Genomic DNA, 17767 nt, shown 5'->3' with positions numbered 1-17767 from the left:
CACCATCCAAAAACCACACACAAACACACCAACGTTGCTTCACAATCAGTGTTTATTAGGAAATAATAACTTGAAATAAAAACCAGTCAAACCAGTAAAGTGCTTATTGCAGATGTAGTTGTCTCAAGACTTTACCGGAACTCACTTTCATCTCAGCAAGTCGACCCTGAAAGAATGAAGCAAGTTTAAAGTTAGCTGAAAAGTTAAGTTCACACCACACCAGCAATCTCTTCAGTTTTAGAATAAATGCCAAAACCCTCATTTATATTTTCATGAATAATCTCCCCCAGACGTATGAATGGGTCAGATGGGTAGTGATTAGTATAATCATTGGGATGGCTATTCACAGGACAGCAGGACGTAAGCATTACTTACATGCATGTCTGATCCACACTGCACGTTTCACTGCCATTCAGTTCAGTTGACCTGTAGAAACGAGATATTTACATATTTAGATGTTGTTAATCTGATATAATACCATACAAACTACCTAAATACATTACAAAAATTAAGTGTACACCAAGTGTAAACTGTTAAGGATGTGTGCCGAATTTATAAATTGGTGCTTACACTGTTGAAAAGGTTTGAGTTGTGTTCTGTTGGCATATAAATCATCGTTTGCAAACGACTTCACACCAAATGTCTACATTTTTAATAAGACTTTGGTGTGACGCATACCTCTCACAATGGAACATGCTGGCTTCCGGGACCACGTGCTCTGGTGGTGGCGGGGTTAAACCGTTAAGCGCCAATTTAGACCAAAAGCTAGTTATTAAAAGACTTATTTATTTACTCACCTGATTAAGGAAAAAGGATGCCCCACGTGCAAAGACACACATTCAGCTAACGTTACTGAACGAAACCTCGTTTCAAAATCATGCTCAAAAGAGGAGAGTGAACTTGCTAACTGCGCATTCTGACTACATTTGTTACATAAGTACACATCTTGCACACTGCAATACTTTTAGCTAAAACCGAAGTACCATATCTTATCTTTCCCCAAGGAACTTCAACGTGCTAACGCTGATCTTCGACTACACTTGCCTCCGCCCTTTTTCTTCTTCGTTTGGTTTAAATATCAGTTTTAGATTTTTGTGCGTTACCGCCGCCTACTGCATGGGCTGAACACACTCTACTCTCAGGTCTGGTGAGAGTTTATTTGTGCCTCTAGTTATTCCAGCGAGCTGACAAACACGATGCCAGGACCGCGTAACTAGAGGTGGAACAATTAATTGATTAGTCGATCGAAGAAAAGTTATCAGCGATTATTCTGGTAATTAATCAATCGTTTCTAGTAATTTTTCAAGCAAACATTTGCTGGATGCAGCTGATATTTATGATTATAAATAAAGTGTGGGTAACGCTTTATATCAAGGTATTTTTGATAAGCTTTAGTTAATAGGTAACTAAGTCTTATAAGATGCCTATTAACATTAAATATGTTAAAACTAATTGTTAATAATAGTATCACAATCATGTTTATTGTTATATTTATTTTTTCTTAAGTTTCTCATTATTGTTTATAATAGCATTACAAACTCAGTCTTACTCACTTACCTTTATTATGCAGTAATTAGAAATTAACTATGCGCTTATTAACAGTTAATTAAGCTTTTTTGCAGTTACTGGATCTATAGTGAGAATAGTCCCTTATTTAGCATTAAAAAAACACCTTTATTATGCACTTATATAGTCTTATTAACATGTATTTAATGTTTATAAGCATCTTATAAGGACTTAAAAGGATCTTATCACCTATTAACTAACGCGAGAACCTTAACATAAAGTGCTACCAAAGAAACTGCTTATACTGCTGGTTGGCAATTTGAGGACATTAGAGGAAATAGAGCATTTTTCAAAACTATAAGCCATTTAATACACTAAAGAATTTATCGATAGATTGTGAAAAGACATGAAATTCAGACCTCTTTTAATGCTAATGACTTATGAGATGATTTTCTGGCTACAAAGTGTCAAAGATGAATGTTCGCTTCCTTATTTGCTCCTCATTTTTCCCATTTTGACATCAAACCAGCCGTCGACGGATCAGGAAACTGTAATTTTCTCTTTATTCACGTGTCCATTAAACTGCTTACCTGTAGCTGGAAACATCATTCAACGAGTCAAATAAGCCTCGCTTATTTTTTCCATTTATCGTGTTTTTAATGTACAGGAAGAATGTGACTAATAAAGACAGAAAACAGCACCAAGAGAACCTTGTACCTCTGCCGATCTAGCCATATTCCAACTATTCTGAATTGTGCTGTGTGTGTGCATAATGCATAATGTGTGTGTGTTCAAATTACAAATTTATTTCAGGGTAAATCCTTAAGATTGCCTCTACTCATTCTCATTTAAACAATTTAGCCTAGCCTTGGTTAATTAATAATTAATAAACAATTTGCAGCACTATAAGCAACACAATATTAGCGCTCACAATGATTACAAATACTTGTCAAAATAAATATCAAAAGATAACATGTCTACTGTAAGCACAAATATACTGATTACATAAAACCTTACCGGGATTCCTTTTTAGAAAACCTCAAATAAAAGAAAGAATAAAAGAAAAGAATAAATGGAAGAACAGGAGGTGGAGAAACGGAGCCTTGTAGGGAAAACAAAGTGAAGAGATGTTTAAATTCCTGATCACCTTTCTGAGAGTCACATCTGTCCATTTAATTCAGGTGAACAGAACAGGTTTGAAGGTCCATCAGAGGCTGCTGCTCTGTCCATTAGTCCTTCAGTTAAAGAGGGGGAACAGCACAAACGGCTGCTCCATGTTTATTATTCCAGCTGTCGAGGCGGGGGAATCTCCTGTCAGGCCATTGTTCTGCCTTTTGACGAGGGAGACAACCTGTTCCCCTGCAGGAGAGAAACCCCCGGGGGTCCGAGACAGAGTGTAATCCATGCTGCTCGGCCCCCACAGCTGGGGCGTGTTAGGTCAGAGGGCGGGGGGGAGCCACAGTCTAACAGTTGATAGAGGCACAGTCTGCTTTGGCTTTCCCCGCCGAGCTGATTATCCTCATAAGGCAGTGTCCGAACTCCTCCAGGATCATCCGCTCCGCCTCCACCTGAGGCTGATGAGTCTGTTCGGCCTTTTTGGCCTGTTCCAGCAGACACTCGCACGTCGCTTCAAGCACCTCCTTTGTTACGAACGTGTACGGCAGCCTGCGGGGAAAGGAAAGGAAAAATTTGATGTCATCAGCTATCATTATCTGTCAGTAGAGCTGATACATTTTTAGATAGACTTAACTAATCTTTAGAGTGGCTAAGGTTTTACAAGGTTAACGATTTTCACTACAGTAACTTCGATAACTTGTATCTTAAAGGGCCAGTTCGTCGCTTTTCAACCTCTGTCCTATCATGCTGTCATGGGGAGCTAATGCCATTACAGTAGGAAATAAATGCAAGTTCGCTCTGTGCCTTTGGAGGACGCTCTCCGCTTCTCCAATGGGCCCTGGAAAACCTCCACCAGACTACGTATAACGCGTCATCTGGCGGAGGCCAGGGAGCTCGCTAAACTACACTTCCTCAATCTAGGACGCCGCCTCTGTTGTCATGTCTCGTTCAAAATCGTCAGGTCTGAAATGTAGACTGCAGACCTGAAGATGTTTTAGACGACCCATCGGTATGTTCTTGTATTTCAGATTCTGTCCCGCTTTGAGCCGTTGCCTGCAGTGAGTAGTAGTATTTCACTCGAGCGTCTCTTGCTGGGCCGTTCCTTTCAGAGGGAGGGGCGCAATGCATGCTGGGTGTTGTAGGAATGTAGAATGGGCGAAACCACGAGCTGTTTGTACAACTTTCTCCACAGCTATGGCGCCAATTTAAAATAATATTGCTTCTATTGATTACAGAGAACACCAGCTTTGACTGGGGCGAATCGCTCCTTTAAGTATTTGCAATTCTAAATTTTATTTCACAATTTTTCTACAATTAGGGAAACAAATCTTTTATCCAGTCTGTAATAACAATTCACAAAGCTGCAGGTTGTCAATGTGTTTCTTTACAGGACTTTTTCTTTTAACTCTTACCTATATCTTTTTCCTTTAATGCTCTTTAAGCTTTCTCTTGGACCTTGCTTTAACATTTTAAAAATGTTTTGTCCTGAAAGTAACGATGTGTTTTTAAAGGAGCAATTCTACCCTGGAAAAAGCCGCTGTCAGTCAAAGCTGGTGTTCTCTGTAATCGATAGAAGCAGTAATATTTGAAATTGGCGCCATAGCTGTGGAGAAAGTTGTACAAACAGCTCGTGGTTTCGCCCATTCTACATTCCTACAACACCCAGCGTGCATTGCACCCCTCCCCCTGAAAGGAACCAATTGGAGAAGCGGATAGCATCCTCTAAAAGGCACCATAATGGCATTAGCTCCCCATAACAACATGATAGGACTGAGGTTGAAAAATAGGTGAACTGGCCCTTTAACAGCTTTAACCTCTGAGCTATATTTGATGCGTTTTAAGCCATGGATATTTCACATTGCTTTAACCATTGTAATAATGTTTTGACCGTGTGTTATGGACTGACTTGCAGTAGGTAACAGCAGCAATCAATCCTCAAAATCTTAATAGACAACTTAAGCTCTTAAAATAATAAAGGAAAGGCTTATTCCTCGTTACCTCCCGCCTCCACTTGAAATAACCGGCGTCGTCCTCATGAGCAGGTCTGAGATCTGCGACGACAGCTTCGTCTTCGCTGCCGTCTGCTGCTGCACCCTCACTTCTGCTGCGTCAGCCAGGTGCATCAGCGTCTTCCTCTCCGGGCTCTCCTCAAAGTTCTTACAGTCGATGCACTTACAGATGGACGAGCACATGATCTTCGCCTTTGTGGTGAAAGGAAAGAAATACAGGACTGTAAGTGGTCGATAAAAGTGAAAAGAGCCTTTTAATACAAAGCAGTGAAGGACGCCTGACCTCGTAGCACTCGCAGTAGTTCTTCAGGCAGCCCGATCGCTTGCAGTTGCAGCCTTTACTGTGTCGGCGGTCCGACTCTCCCTCTTTGCCCTTACCGATTTTAGGTTTGAAGGCCTCTGGGTTCCGGTCCAAACACGTCTGCAACACAAATAACACGATTTCATCCTGATCTGCCCCATGTGGCAGGAAGCAGCTCGGTCAACAACACCGTTCACAAACCTCCACTTTACCTTTATAGCTTTCAGACGCTCCGTTTCGTGCTCCAGGTTATTGAAGCAGTTATTGCAGTTACAGTTATTGCAGAACTCTCCGTTTGCGAAGCAGTCACAGTATCTGAGGGAGGGAAACAAGAGGTCTTCTTAAACAAACACCTTGAATGAGACTTTATTGAAACTGGAGCTCAGTGTACGAATCAGGTCAGGCCACATTAACATACAAAAAAAAACAACTTACAGTTTGAGACACTGTGACTTGGTGCAGTTGCACGGTTTCCTCGGCCTTGAAGTTGTTTCTGCCGTCGATAAGCTGTGAGCAAGTAATAACTTTCATAAATTTCAGATCAAAAAGAAAACAGTCAACAAAAAAGGAAAACAGTTGATCTTTATATTTTGTTTTCAACGTGAGATTTCAGGGAGGGAAAGCTTGCAACAAGTCCATGGCCTGAAATTTACATCTTACGCCGGGGACACACCGGACGAGGAAGCGCTGCGCAACGAAAATCGCGCGCAAACCGGAGCACTTCTGTTCACACCAGACGGGCATTTCTCAGCGCCGGTCAACAAGCGCCTCTGCTCCTCAGCTGCCGTTTACTCACATTTGGAGCTGTTTTTTCATCATGTTCTCTCTCTCTGTTTGAGTGTGTGTTTTGACACCCCGCCCCCACCCCCTATAGCAAGCCCACTTTGTGTCTCTCTCTTTCTTTCTTGTGTGTGTGTGTGTGTGTGTGTGTGTGTGTGTGTGTGTGTGTGTGTCTGTGTGCGCATGCGTGTATCTTCATCTCTCTCGCGCTCTGTTTAGATACTGACAAATATATAAAAGCACACAAATATAACATCGCATTTGTCAATCGCGGTGTTTTATTTTGAAAATTGACCGGATTCTCTCGTTTCATGTGCGACTTCCTACCAGGATTGACGCGATCGCTTGCAGCTCGCGGAAAAAATAGACCAGACGCCGAAACGATCGCTGCAGGGCGCGAGCTGGCCGCGGAGGTGCACTTCAGGCTTTTTTTGGTAACACAACAAATCTTTCATTGCATTCCATTTAAATTCATACAATGTGATTTAAACAGTAGTTTTTAAGCAAAATATTTAAAGGGAACAATCAATTGTCTATTATTCCGATGTGTTTTTGCATCACTTTATCAGTTTGTTTCGTTTTGAAAATTGAATACATATTTTAATTTAATAATTTTTCGGAGCCTCTCCTTCCTCCTGAAACAAACAAGCCGCTTTGCCATTTAAAGGTCAGACCTTAGCCACGATTGGCTGACAGTATTTGGAGTGACCGTGTAGCCCCTCCCCCACGTGGGAGAGCAGCCGCACTCCAAAGTTGTAGAATACATGGCTGCTCTAGGATCGGTTATTTCGGCCTTGTACGAGCCACAATCGCCAGGAGGATTCGGAATGGTAAGTTAAATCGACAAAACAACTTGACTACAGACTAGTGCAAGAAGGCAGCCTGAGGTGAATGACGATTGGTCGATTTCAGCCAAACCAAGGTTCTAGCCGAAGTGCCGCCAGACAACTTTCATAGCCTAGCAACACGAAGCGCCGGTGAGAAGCGCTCTGAAAATGAGGTCGTGGGCGCCGCCAGCTCGAAAAGCGGCGTTAGTGGACACAGGCCCTTATGCTTCAGTTATTCCCCACAGTATCTGTCAGACCTGCTCCAGCCGTACGCTCCCTCACGCTCCCTCACGCCAGCAGATCAGTCATTGTTAATCGTCCCAAAGACGAAGAGGAAGTCGAGAGGGGACGGAGCTTTTTCAGTTGCTGCACCAAAACTCTGGAATGAGTTGCCTTTGCACATTAGGCAGGTCAACTCACTTCCTGTTTTTAAATCCTCTTTTAAAACACATTTTTCTCTTTGGCTTTTAACTCAGTTTGAGATGCTGGCTTTTATTGTCTTCTATTGTTTTAACTGTTTTTCATTGTTTTTATTTTGTTTTAATTTCTTTGTGTTTTTATGTGTGTGTAAGTTGTTCTGACCCACATCAAATAAAAACTGCAGTTTGAGCCTTCTTACCCGTTGAGTGGCAGCTTGGCCTGAGTCTGAACTCCTGCAGTCGCAGGGAAACCAGAGCTGCTGGCGAGGGTCACAAACGGCGACTGCTGGATCTGCAAGAAAGGCGGATAACACAAACATTAAAAACATTCAGATCAAATAGTCGTAGATTTAAATAAGCAATCACAACAGCAACTCTACTAACCTGTGTGACGTATTGTGCTGGCACCACTGCGTAGCCCACGTTCCCGCCTCCTGGAGCCGGAGCGAGTACGGTGCCCGGGGGGAGGTTGGTGAAGTTGGGTTGGATCTGAGGCAGAGGGGTGGCAGGCATGATGAGGCGCTGCTGGGTCTGAGTGGTGGTTACGACTGCTGCTGATGTCAGAGGCTTTGGGGCCACCTGCGCGGAGATATACTCCATTAGTCAGACATTTCACAGAGAGGTAATTTAAACATAAAACAGCCTTTAGAGAAGTTACCTGTTTGATGGTCTGTGCTGGGATGATGGGGACCGACATCCTGACGGCTCCTGTGCTGACCACCATCGGTTTAGCTGTGGGACATAAAGCATCGTAAGCTTCCACAGAAGAGCCACAAGGTGCTTCATAAGAAATACGCTCAAAAGGTGAGTCTACCTGTCTGTATGGAGCTGGTGCTGGGGAGGCTGGGCTGTCCCGTGCTGCTCGCTGTGGTCGCTGTGACCAGGCGGACGTAGTGGAACCTGCTGCCCGGCACCTGAATCTGCTGCACGTTGGGCTGGGTGGCCAGAGGGATGATGGTCTTGAACTGGGAGCCGGCCACTCCTCCCACAGCCACAGACTGGACCGGTTTCATATTCTGTGAGTTCAGAAACAACAGGAGATATATTATAAGCTATAGTTCAATCTTCTAACTTTAACACACATAAGGCTTTAAAGGTATAATAAGCAGGATTTCCTAGAAATAAATAAATAAATAATATAAATCATCTCTTCTGGGCCTCTCTACATGTGTGCCGGTGAGTGTGTGTGCAGACCCTTGTGAGACCCTTCCCTCTGCATCTATTCTGTTGTTTTGCTTTGCACGGGACGTTTTCAGGAGGGGCGCTGTCGTGGTTCCCTGAGCCAATCACAGCGTACAGGTGAGTGTGGGAGTGGTTCACATTAGCAACTGGGCCCCATTCAGACCGGCGAACATGGCGACAGAGTGATGCAGAGTCGGCCTTCTTTCTGTTGGACAGGTAGGTGCCTTAAACCGGGTAGGACAAGCTAACCGGCGGTTTGCATGCTAGAGCGTTAGCTCGGCGGGGTGGGCGTGTTCTCGCACAAGAGAGTGAGCTTCTGGTGACAAGGAGCCCAGGAGGAGGGGCCCAGTTTGAATGTGTTGAAAAAATCCTACTTATTATACCATAAATTTAAAAAGCCACACAGACTGCTCCTTGCTTTGAGGTTTCTCTCCAATTATAAGTAAAACTGTGTTTGATTAAGCGACCGATCAAACAGAGCGTGTTTTAGCAGCTGGGGGCTTTTTAGTCATTGTTTTCAATGAGAGGCTTGTTGTGCGCTGCTTTTGCGTTGCAGAGCGCCACGCATTTTTGAGGAAACGTTCCGAGCGCCTCGAGCTGAAATAACTTCACCTCAAAGCAGAAAAACTCCGACGTCATGGGCGTTTGTTCTCATTGTCCAATCGGATGAAAGGAGAGGCGGCCCTTTAGTCATTTAAAAAATAACGGTTAGGTTAATGACAGCTAAGGATTCGGTGGTTGCCTTAACAACAGTAACTGTTTTTTAACTGTACAGTTTCAACAGAAAAGGCAGTGCAGTGCGCCTCACGTTTCACAGCCTGCAGAACACGCTCTGTCTGATCGGGCCCGAAGAAGGTTTCAAACAATTACAGGCTTTTATAATTAAAGGAAGAACCCGATGAAGACCAAAACCAGACCTTAACAAGAGTTTAAATACAAACTAACATTGTACATGATATAATTTATGCTCTTTAAACAATAACAAAAAGATCCGTCCTTAACGAGGTTCAAAGGTCATTTCAGTTTGGATGTCTTGCTATCTTATCAAATTAAAGTGAAAGTAATAAAGCCTTTTTTAAACACAGTGACTGCATGTGAATCACCGTCCGTGGTCACACACCAGACGGCAAACAGAACAGACTCCTGACTGAAATTACATTTTATGGCTGCAAACGAACACGTGCATCTCCTGATTTTCAACTTTACACACGGTTATGTTTGATTCAGTAGCTATCTAATGCTGTGTAGTGTAAAGGGCTCTACTTAGGAGCAGGTTACTGGAGAGGGAATGCATTATGGATGTTGCTGGTATGGCCTGTAAGCCTCTCTTCTTTTACCACTTCCTTTAGGTGTAAAATTGCTGCTCTGCCCTCACTGTTCGACCCGAGCACAGCTAAGCAGACAGATAAACTCCTCGACAAATGAAAGATGTATTGTCTTTTAAATGAGACGTTATCTTCACTTGTTTACAGTGAAACTGGAACAAAACAAGAGAGAACACTTCAGGCTGTAGTGTCACAAATGTAAATCTTATATTTTCTTACAAACGTGTAAATATATAACAACTAAACTGAATATATTAAATGCAAAAGAGAAAATAATCATCAATAACATATTCAAGACATCTTAGCAATTGAAAACACTCACAGGCACACTTCTCATACGCCCACAAAGAAGGATAGATGACATCTAATCTCTGTTGCTGACAGCCATTACTGAACATGTGGCATTTACTTTCAGTTTCTGAACTAACCTAATGCGTTCTATTGGCTACTTAAACACACAATGAATGAACACAAACACAGAAACAGCAGAAAGATCATCTGCCAGCACAACCGCTCTGTTTGTGAAATGTATTGAGCTGCCAGCTCTCGACCTGGAAGAGGAGAACTTCCAGACTAAATTAAGGACAAATTACAACATAGAATTAAATGAAATGGGGGCTCTTTAAATGTTTAATTAAGTTGAAACAATTAGTCAGAAACATTGGCTGAAGATACACTGATAAATGATTAATAATTGAGTCGAGGTTTAAGGCAGAATATTCTCTGGATCTTGCTTCTTGTTTCTCAGGAGTTTGCTGCTCTTTTATGCTTTGTGTGTTTGTTTGCGAGTAAACTGAACATTTTTGGGATCTGGACTATTGTTAAACATATTAAGCAAAATACAGACTGGAGTCACCATTTTCTGATATCTTTTTAGACCAAACAACATCATTTAATGGTGAAACAAATAGTTGTACCAAATCTTGGAACCCATCGGCTATAATCTGACAATGATTTAACCTCTGGGAGGGACGGTGAACTTTGCAGGCATTCCGGTTTAGCCAGCGTTTAGCGATAAACGACTTCCAGCCAAGACTTTCTTTTCCGTGCGCTGCACACAGTGGCGGCACACTGGCTTACTTCAGCGGGATGAAGCCGTAACAGAAACAGATTTTCTTGTGATTTACTTTAATTAACGGCTCTTCAGTTTGCTGAAAGAACAACATCATGATGCAGATTAGGAACAAGTCAACATGAGGCTTTGTCAGGTCTGTCCTCAAGAGACTTTAAAAGGAGACGGAAGTAGGAGCCAGCATTTATGATGCGTTCAAGGAAGTTGGGAAATCTAAAGGGTACCTGTATCTGAAGGGCTTTCATGACACAGCGTCAAGGAGATGAATTGAATTTATGGAGATTAATAAAAAGCGAAATCTTTGTCAGATGAGGCTGATGGGAGCCGGGATGTCATTAAAGCAGATTACATTCCACCTGCTTTCGCTCTCCACACTGACAGTTTTTCCTGCATACGAGCTGATACGCGATTGGTCAATAGTACTCGGACTACAAGCGTACTACAAACAGAAACCAGAACACTTCCTGTACGAAAAATCCACGTCCCTGCGTAAGGCTTCAACATTTTTATGTAGATGTTATGTATGTCAACAGTGACTGTGATCGTACCTGCGCTGTGTTCTGACCGGCGGCCACCTTGACTGGAGAGGCAGATGTGGACTGCTGGACTGCGAGGATCTGCTGGCCGAGTGCTACATTAACAGGAAGCGCCAAAGACTTCTGGGAGGCGTTGGAGTTCGGGGAGGCGACAGACACCACAGTCACCTGACAGAGAGACAAACACAGAGAGTGCAGCACGATCAGTCTGATCATATTCTCCAATCATCCTTAATGTGAGGCTCACGACAACTTGTTGTACTGCATTTGGAATCAGGAAGTAACACACCTGTCCTCACATATTTGGATTTGTCAAACATTTTGTGTTATTACATTAATGATGGCTGTTTTCCCTGAAGGTGTGTCCAGGGTTCTTGTGTTTTGCATACTGACTGACTTAGTGGCCCTCTTCAATGGAGCATCGTTAGGTTTATTAAATGGGTGTATGTTTTACACCTAGGATGGAGCAGGCGTAAGTTTAGAAAGTCGGACTTAAATCCACGGTAGAACAAACGGTAAAAGTAAATCACAAAACCTAAAAGGAAAACACAATGGCAGCGCATCTTGTTGCTTTACAGGATGACTAAAAGGGCGTTAAAACGAGAGAGTCATCCGTGATCGGACATTTGATCGAAAGGTTTCGTTTTGTTCCTGTTGGAATTAATCAAAGAGCTCTCCTCAGCTGCAGCATGTGTCGGACAGAAATGCGGCGCTGACTGAGCTTTGATTTTGTGCCAGTATGGCCTTTCAAAACAGAGCGGGAGACACGATAAATGTTCATCGGACAACAGCATGCTTGTTTATTTATGTTTCCTCATTTCACTATCCGTAAAGTTATTTTTTCTTTACTTTTGTTTTGTTATCCACATCTTCTGTCAATCATTCAAAGAGAGAAGTTAGCGAGTGGAGACGTGTGTTGCTTGGTAACAGTAACAACGCTTTTCGAATGTTCACGTGGACACGCATCATAAGACCAGGCGCAGCTACGACCGGCGTCAGGCTTGGTGCACTCGGAGTAAATTCAAATTAAGAAGTCGGTCATAGCTAAGTCGGACGTAAGAGATAAGACCTATTTTTTTAACACCCAGCTGGTGCACTCAGCTCCTGTATTTAAAAAATTAAAAAACCTTGGTTTTCCCATATCGTGCAGCCCTAAGCGTGTAGAATTTACCTTGCTGGGAGTCTTAAGGGGTGAAATAGCGATCTTTTTGCCGGCGATGGTTTGTATATTCGCGTTATGGGGCTCGGAGAGAGTGATGGTCCTCGCGGGCATCCCCGGGGAAGTCTGTGTCAGGACCCGACCTGTGAACAAGAGTTTCAAGAGAAAACGTTGCTTAATTAAAGTAGAAACATGACAACTGCAAAATTATGTTGTTTTTTCCGTTACTGTAAGAAGTCAGCAATGTTCAATAACGACAGAACAATAATGTAACTGACCTGCAATAACAGGAGACACTGACGTCTGAGGACTCAGACCTTTGCTGTTGACAGTTTTTGTGATGATGAACTTGATCGGTGCAGCCGTGGATGTCGGTGTTTTCTTCGCAATCTGTGCAGAGATTCAGTCGGGTTTATGCGCAGAAGTATTTCATCTTAAAATAATCTTATCTGGAGGAAAATTACTCCACCGGTGTCTTCTAGCCTTTTTGTGTTTTTATCAAATTGTGTTGTTCTGTTTAAAGTCAGTAAACCTAACTGAGGGGAAATAGTGGAGTAGTTTATAGGGTACACTCATAAACACTTAACATCATAAATATGAGTGGAGACATTCATACAAAAACCCAATGCCAGCTAATGATACAGGGGATCGTATAAGCACCAGTGAATCAGATGTGCATGCTTTGTATTTTAATATAGAGGACATTAATCAATGTTTTGCAATAATTTGTGGTTAAAAAACCCCTCAATGTTACCTGCATGGTCTTGAGCTGCTGGGCCTGTAACGTTGTCAGCTGGTTGCCGGCAGTCCCCATCACCTGCTTCAGCTCCGACCGCCCACCAATAGTCACCACTTTAAACTGCGGAGCTGCAGATTTTGTGTCTCCTGCAGTCTGTGAAACGCCCGGCTTGGTGCCCGTGTGGGGTATCTGCAGCACTATAGGCTGCCCCGACTTTCCTATCGCTGTGACCAACAGTTTCTGTCCCTCCTGCTTGAGGACCTGCGGCTGCGTACCTGCAGCCTTCGCTGCTTCTGAGGCCTGAGCTGAGGCCACCTTGTTGAGAATGATCTGGTGGTTTGCAGCAGATATGGTAAAAGGAGTGGTGAACTTCTGTAATCCACTTGTGGTGGTCACACTCGTCCCGGTCACACTGTCTGTAGTTTTTGTGGTGGCTATGGAAGTAGCCATGGCTGGTTTGAGAGTGAGAAGAGGTGAGGATGTGCTGGAAATCGAGACAGGAAGCTGACTGCTGGAGCTTATGCTGAACGTTGAGTCCGTAGCGATTGAGGTGGTCAGAGCCTGAGTGTGTTCTGTTGATGTAACGTCCGAACACAGGTTCAAATTTTCTGAACCCAAAGGTGTATCCGTTTCCATCGGGACCGATGTGTCATCACTGGACTCTGGCTTGGCGGTGGTGCCGTCAGGTTGGGACTGAGGAATCTCCTCAATCGCCTCAGTATCCATGATCTCATCAGGAAGGAGGCTGTTGAGCTCGGGTGACACCACATCCATGATGCAAATCTCAGCTCTCTGTTAAAGAAGAATAAACAAAGAGTTTTCATCGTCACTGTCAAAAATATGCACATTTTTCAACTGAACACATAATCTGTAGTTGGAAGACACGGGAAGCTTTTAGGAAACATTTCTAAGAGAGAGGCGTGCATCATGATGCCTCGTCTACACAACATATCACAGGCAGAATTCTTCATTACCTTTCACACCCTGCAAGCTTTGATTGAACTGCAAGACACACTGAGATTGGAATTTTTACCCTCTGTTTACATGTTTCAAAATAACTTTGAAATATGATTATTTATTATTATTATTCCTCTAAACAATTGAGCTCTTTATAGCCCCTTATTGCCTAACCTCTGTTTGTTAGTAGTGTTTTTGTAATGTTATATGCCCGGCTGTGTAACTTCATATTTTAGGGTTGCACGTTATTATCGGCATGTTATCGGTATCTGCCGATATTTTCCGCCAATAAAACAACGCTTTAATTCTGCCTAAACGCTCGATGATTCCCTAAAAAAAGGTTGATGAATATTACAGTTTTATTTGAAAGAAAATGTTACAGACAAATAAATATGGCATTTTGTACATAACCTAAGTTTAAGTAGTTTTCTTATATTGCCCAGTGAATGTGTACATTTTAAAAAGCACTGTATTATGTTATTTCTATATCTGCCAGTGGGCCACGACATTAAGTAGGCATGATATCAATGTTCTCTGCAATGAGGTGGAAGAAAATGTGCCTTATATATCGGTATTGAAATCGGCAAGAAGGGTTGGAAAATATTGTGCGGTGATATCACAGAGCAGGACATGCCATGCTGCCATCTCCCACACTAATGAGGTAAGTGAAGCCTGTTCCTACGTTTGTTTTGTGCTTTTGCAGCTCTGGGGATACGAGTTATGATCATCTGACGTTATGGTACAAAAATAAGTCAAGATCTCGAGAAAACGACCAGAGATTACTCGTTATCACAGGAAAACAGAGTAAATAAATGTATGGCTGCATGTCCACTAAGGGCTTCCGTAGAAACAGGCTTATCTTACCTCATGAGTGCAGGCAGTGGCAGCATGGTATGCCGTATTCTGTAATATCACAGTAATCAGCCTGTTGGTTTGTTTTCTAGATCGTCGGAAAATTATCCCGTTATCGTGAGAAGACAAGCTTTGTTATCTCGAGATAACAAGATAAATTAATCTGTTATAATGGGAAAACCAGCTTTGTTTTCCCAAGATAACGAGAAAAAGAAGTCGATCTTGAGAAAACAAACAGAAATAACTTAATCACGGGAAAACAGAGTAAATAAAGAGTATAAATGCATGTCCGCTACGGGCTTCCATAATATCTAGTATCGGCAAAAAATCCAATATCGTGCATCTCTATTATATTTAAATTTTCGCTTCCCATCTTGACAAGGAATCTTTGGTAGATAACGTATATAAAAATTACTAATTGTTTTTGTTCAATTTAAATGCAATAAAGAAAAGTACACAATTACATTTTGATCTATTGCTCAAGGCAGCAAAACCAGCAAGGCAGTTAAAGCTACCGAGTTAGCCATGCTCACAGCAAAACACTTCGATTAACTGTAAATAAGTTGTCAGTAATAACGAGAGATTGAATCAATATAGAGCTGGACTATGAGTCACGTTTGGACTGTACTCATCTTGACACAGCCTGACAGCTGATGCTGGGTTAGCTAGGCCTCACCGATCATCTCAGGCGTATCTTTGTCCTGCTGCTCAACATTAATTCACCGAAACGCACATATGAACCCTTCCTAACCCATAACACACACCGACACACACACATACACACACACACACACATACACACAGCTCTGATTGTTCCCACGTCCCCGGAAGAAAGCGACTCACAGAAACAGAGCTGGGCTACACACATTAAAGTCTAAACCTGCACACAAGTGGTCCTAGTTAGGGTTAAGAGTGCGAAAAAAGCGACAAGCTGTTTGCTGGCTGCGTTACTATTTCAGGCCGGGGTTGGATTTCGAAAGATCCGCCATTTTTACATCGTCATCAACTCTGTTAGCTGCCCGGCTAACACTTAGCTGCTAAGAAGGAGGAATGTATTTTATATTATGAACATTAAGCTAAGACACTTACCCGCACTAAATCTCCACAAAATAGTACAAAATCATGAGAAATGGAGATAATACCTGCTGGTGACTGAGTGCTACGAGCAAGAAACAAACTATTTTAGCACTCTGACAACGTAAACAATGCTAGCTTTCAATGATTTCTTCTGTCACTTTTTCCCCCTTTGAACTTTATTTAAAACAATGAAATTTACAAACCAATATGGGAATAAATATAAAGAAATAAATCATAGAAATTAGACAGAATGGTGGAATGATTATACTAAATGTCTCAATACAAATATAAAAAATAAACTGTATCATTGTAAGGAACTGAGGGCATGTTGTAGTAATGATTATAGATAGGGTATATTGCTGATACCGGTTTGAAATGGGGTTCCTTGACTTTCATGTGGTAGTTATTTAGTAGTTTCTGGTACATGTCCTGTCACTTGACTCATCCATCTGGATTAGACCATTTTAACTAGACAATGCCCTTAATACTATAGCACCTATTGATTAACATAGCGTTAATTTACACTGCGTTCACGTGGTGTTTGAGTAATTGGAAAAATTTGTTTCTGACTTGGAAAAAACACGTGAAGGCTCAATACAGAGAAAATGTTTGTACACTTACTTGCCTAGTTAACCACAAAACGCCACGGATGGTAAAAAAAAAAAAACATTTGTAAAACTTATTTCTTTCACACGTATTCATTCACACATTGCATATTGACTTTTTGGCTCATTTATTGATTATAACACGGTAAAAAGGTTGTAACTAAACCCAGTTTAGTTCTGAAGATAAACATATCTTTACATACTTTACTTTCTATTTCGTCACTTGTGTTTTCTAATTTCGACTTGAAGCTCATGAACACAACAAAGTCAGCAGAAGCATCCGAGGAGCGCATGAATGCAGCATTAGCCTGTATTTTGCGGCAATAAGCCAAGTTACCTCGGCCTCACAAAATACAAATAGCGTATTCTGGTGTCTTATTTTAAAGAATTCAAGTGTACGGAAAATAACGTTTAAAAGACCAGAAAACGTCTAATTGAGGACGATGTTTTAAGCTATGTAAGGTGGAAAAAGATAACAGCAAAGTGCTAACTAATAACTGCTAACTTATGATTTTTGACAGCATATACAAAAGGAGCTGTTCATGCAGAAGTCGCTGAACCACTACAATAAAACAATACGCTGCTTTGTGTTCAATTCTGTTAGCTTTTACTTTACATTCGCGGTCGCAGTGACTTAACTTAGCAGCCGCTTCATATAATATGTGCACCAAATGTTATTAAATTGACAGTTAGTACACTTAAACTTTGTGTCAGCACAAACATAATGCAATCGATCATTTTCAGGGAATATCCCGGCCTCTGAACTCTTCGTTTGTATCTAACCTTACCCATCGTTATCATCGTTATCATCATCATCAGACTCATCAAACCAGCCCAGCGGGCAGGACAACTGTACTAGCAAACTTGCTGAGCTCGCTAACCCAAGCTAGCTAGCACAACAATATACCTCAACATTGAACACATTTTTAAGTGTAAAGCCTTCTACTGGATGCACTGTAGCGAAGCTTAGAATAAGCCAACACATAGTCATGCTTACCCGAGGTTTTCTCGCCGGCCAACGTTTCCAGATAATACGAGGAAAGGAAAAGGCGATTGTTCAAAATACCGCGCCGAGCGCCATTCCTCCCTGACATTTCACAAGTCGACCACGCCCTCCGCGCCCTACGTCACTACTACGTACTTCTTAAAGGCGCAGCTGCACAACTTCAGCAGCAGCAACGAAATTGTCGCTTTGATGAAGTATGATTAAATAAACAAGTGTTGCTAATTTAAGAATACCCACTGAGGTAAAAGTATTTTTACTAGTGTACTTGCATATATGCATTTGCTAATGTCAAGATTGCA

At 42.1% G+C, this 17767-nt stretch overlaps 1 protein-coding gene and 1 long non-coding RNA gene across 2 annotated transcripts; both read right to left on the bottom strand.

Annotated features, from left to right (window-relative positions):
• Positions 1–56: 56 nt before the first annotated feature.
• LOC138602404 (uncharacterized) lies at positions 57–1047 on the bottom strand. Its single transcript, XR_011309188.1, has 3 exons — positions 798–1047; positions 376–426; positions 57–166 (listed from the first exon to the last, which is right to left on the bottom strand). It is a non-coding gene; the product is annotated as an uncharacterized lncRNA (long non-coding RNA).
• Positions 1048–1944: 897 nt separating this feature from the next.
• lin54 (lin-54 DREAM MuvB core complex component) lies at positions 1945–17546 on the bottom strand. Its single transcript, XM_069673460.1, has 14 exons — positions 17460–17546; positions 12987–13763; positions 12511–12622; positions 12245–12375; positions 11086–11241; positions 7773–7974; positions 7617–7690; positions 7343–7537; positions 7159–7250; positions 5368–5439; positions 5145–5247; positions 4915–5052; positions 4621–4823; positions 1945–3171 (listed from the first exon to the last, which is right to left on the bottom strand). The coding sequence occupies exons 2-14, from the start codon at positions 13743–13745 to the stop codon at positions 2970–2972; spliced, it is 2439 nt and encodes an 812-aa protein (XP_069529561.1). The 5' UTR covers positions 13746–13763; positions 17460–17546; the 3' UTR covers positions 1945–2969.
• Positions 17547–17767: the final 221 nt, after the last annotated feature.

The sequence above is a fragment of the Semicossyphus pulcher genome, unplaced genomic scaffold (genome assembly GCF_022749685.1).
Source record: "Semicossyphus pulcher isolate SPU_LCO1_2020_fin unplaced genomic scaffold, fSemPul1.0.p SCAF_22, whole genome shotgun sequence".
Classification (NCBI taxonomy): Eukaryota; Metazoa; Chordata; class Actinopteri; order Labriformes; family Labridae; genus Semicossyphus; species Semicossyphus pulcher.
Note: the sequence above shows the minus strand (reverse complement) of the source record. Positions and strands in the feature narration are given on the sequence as shown.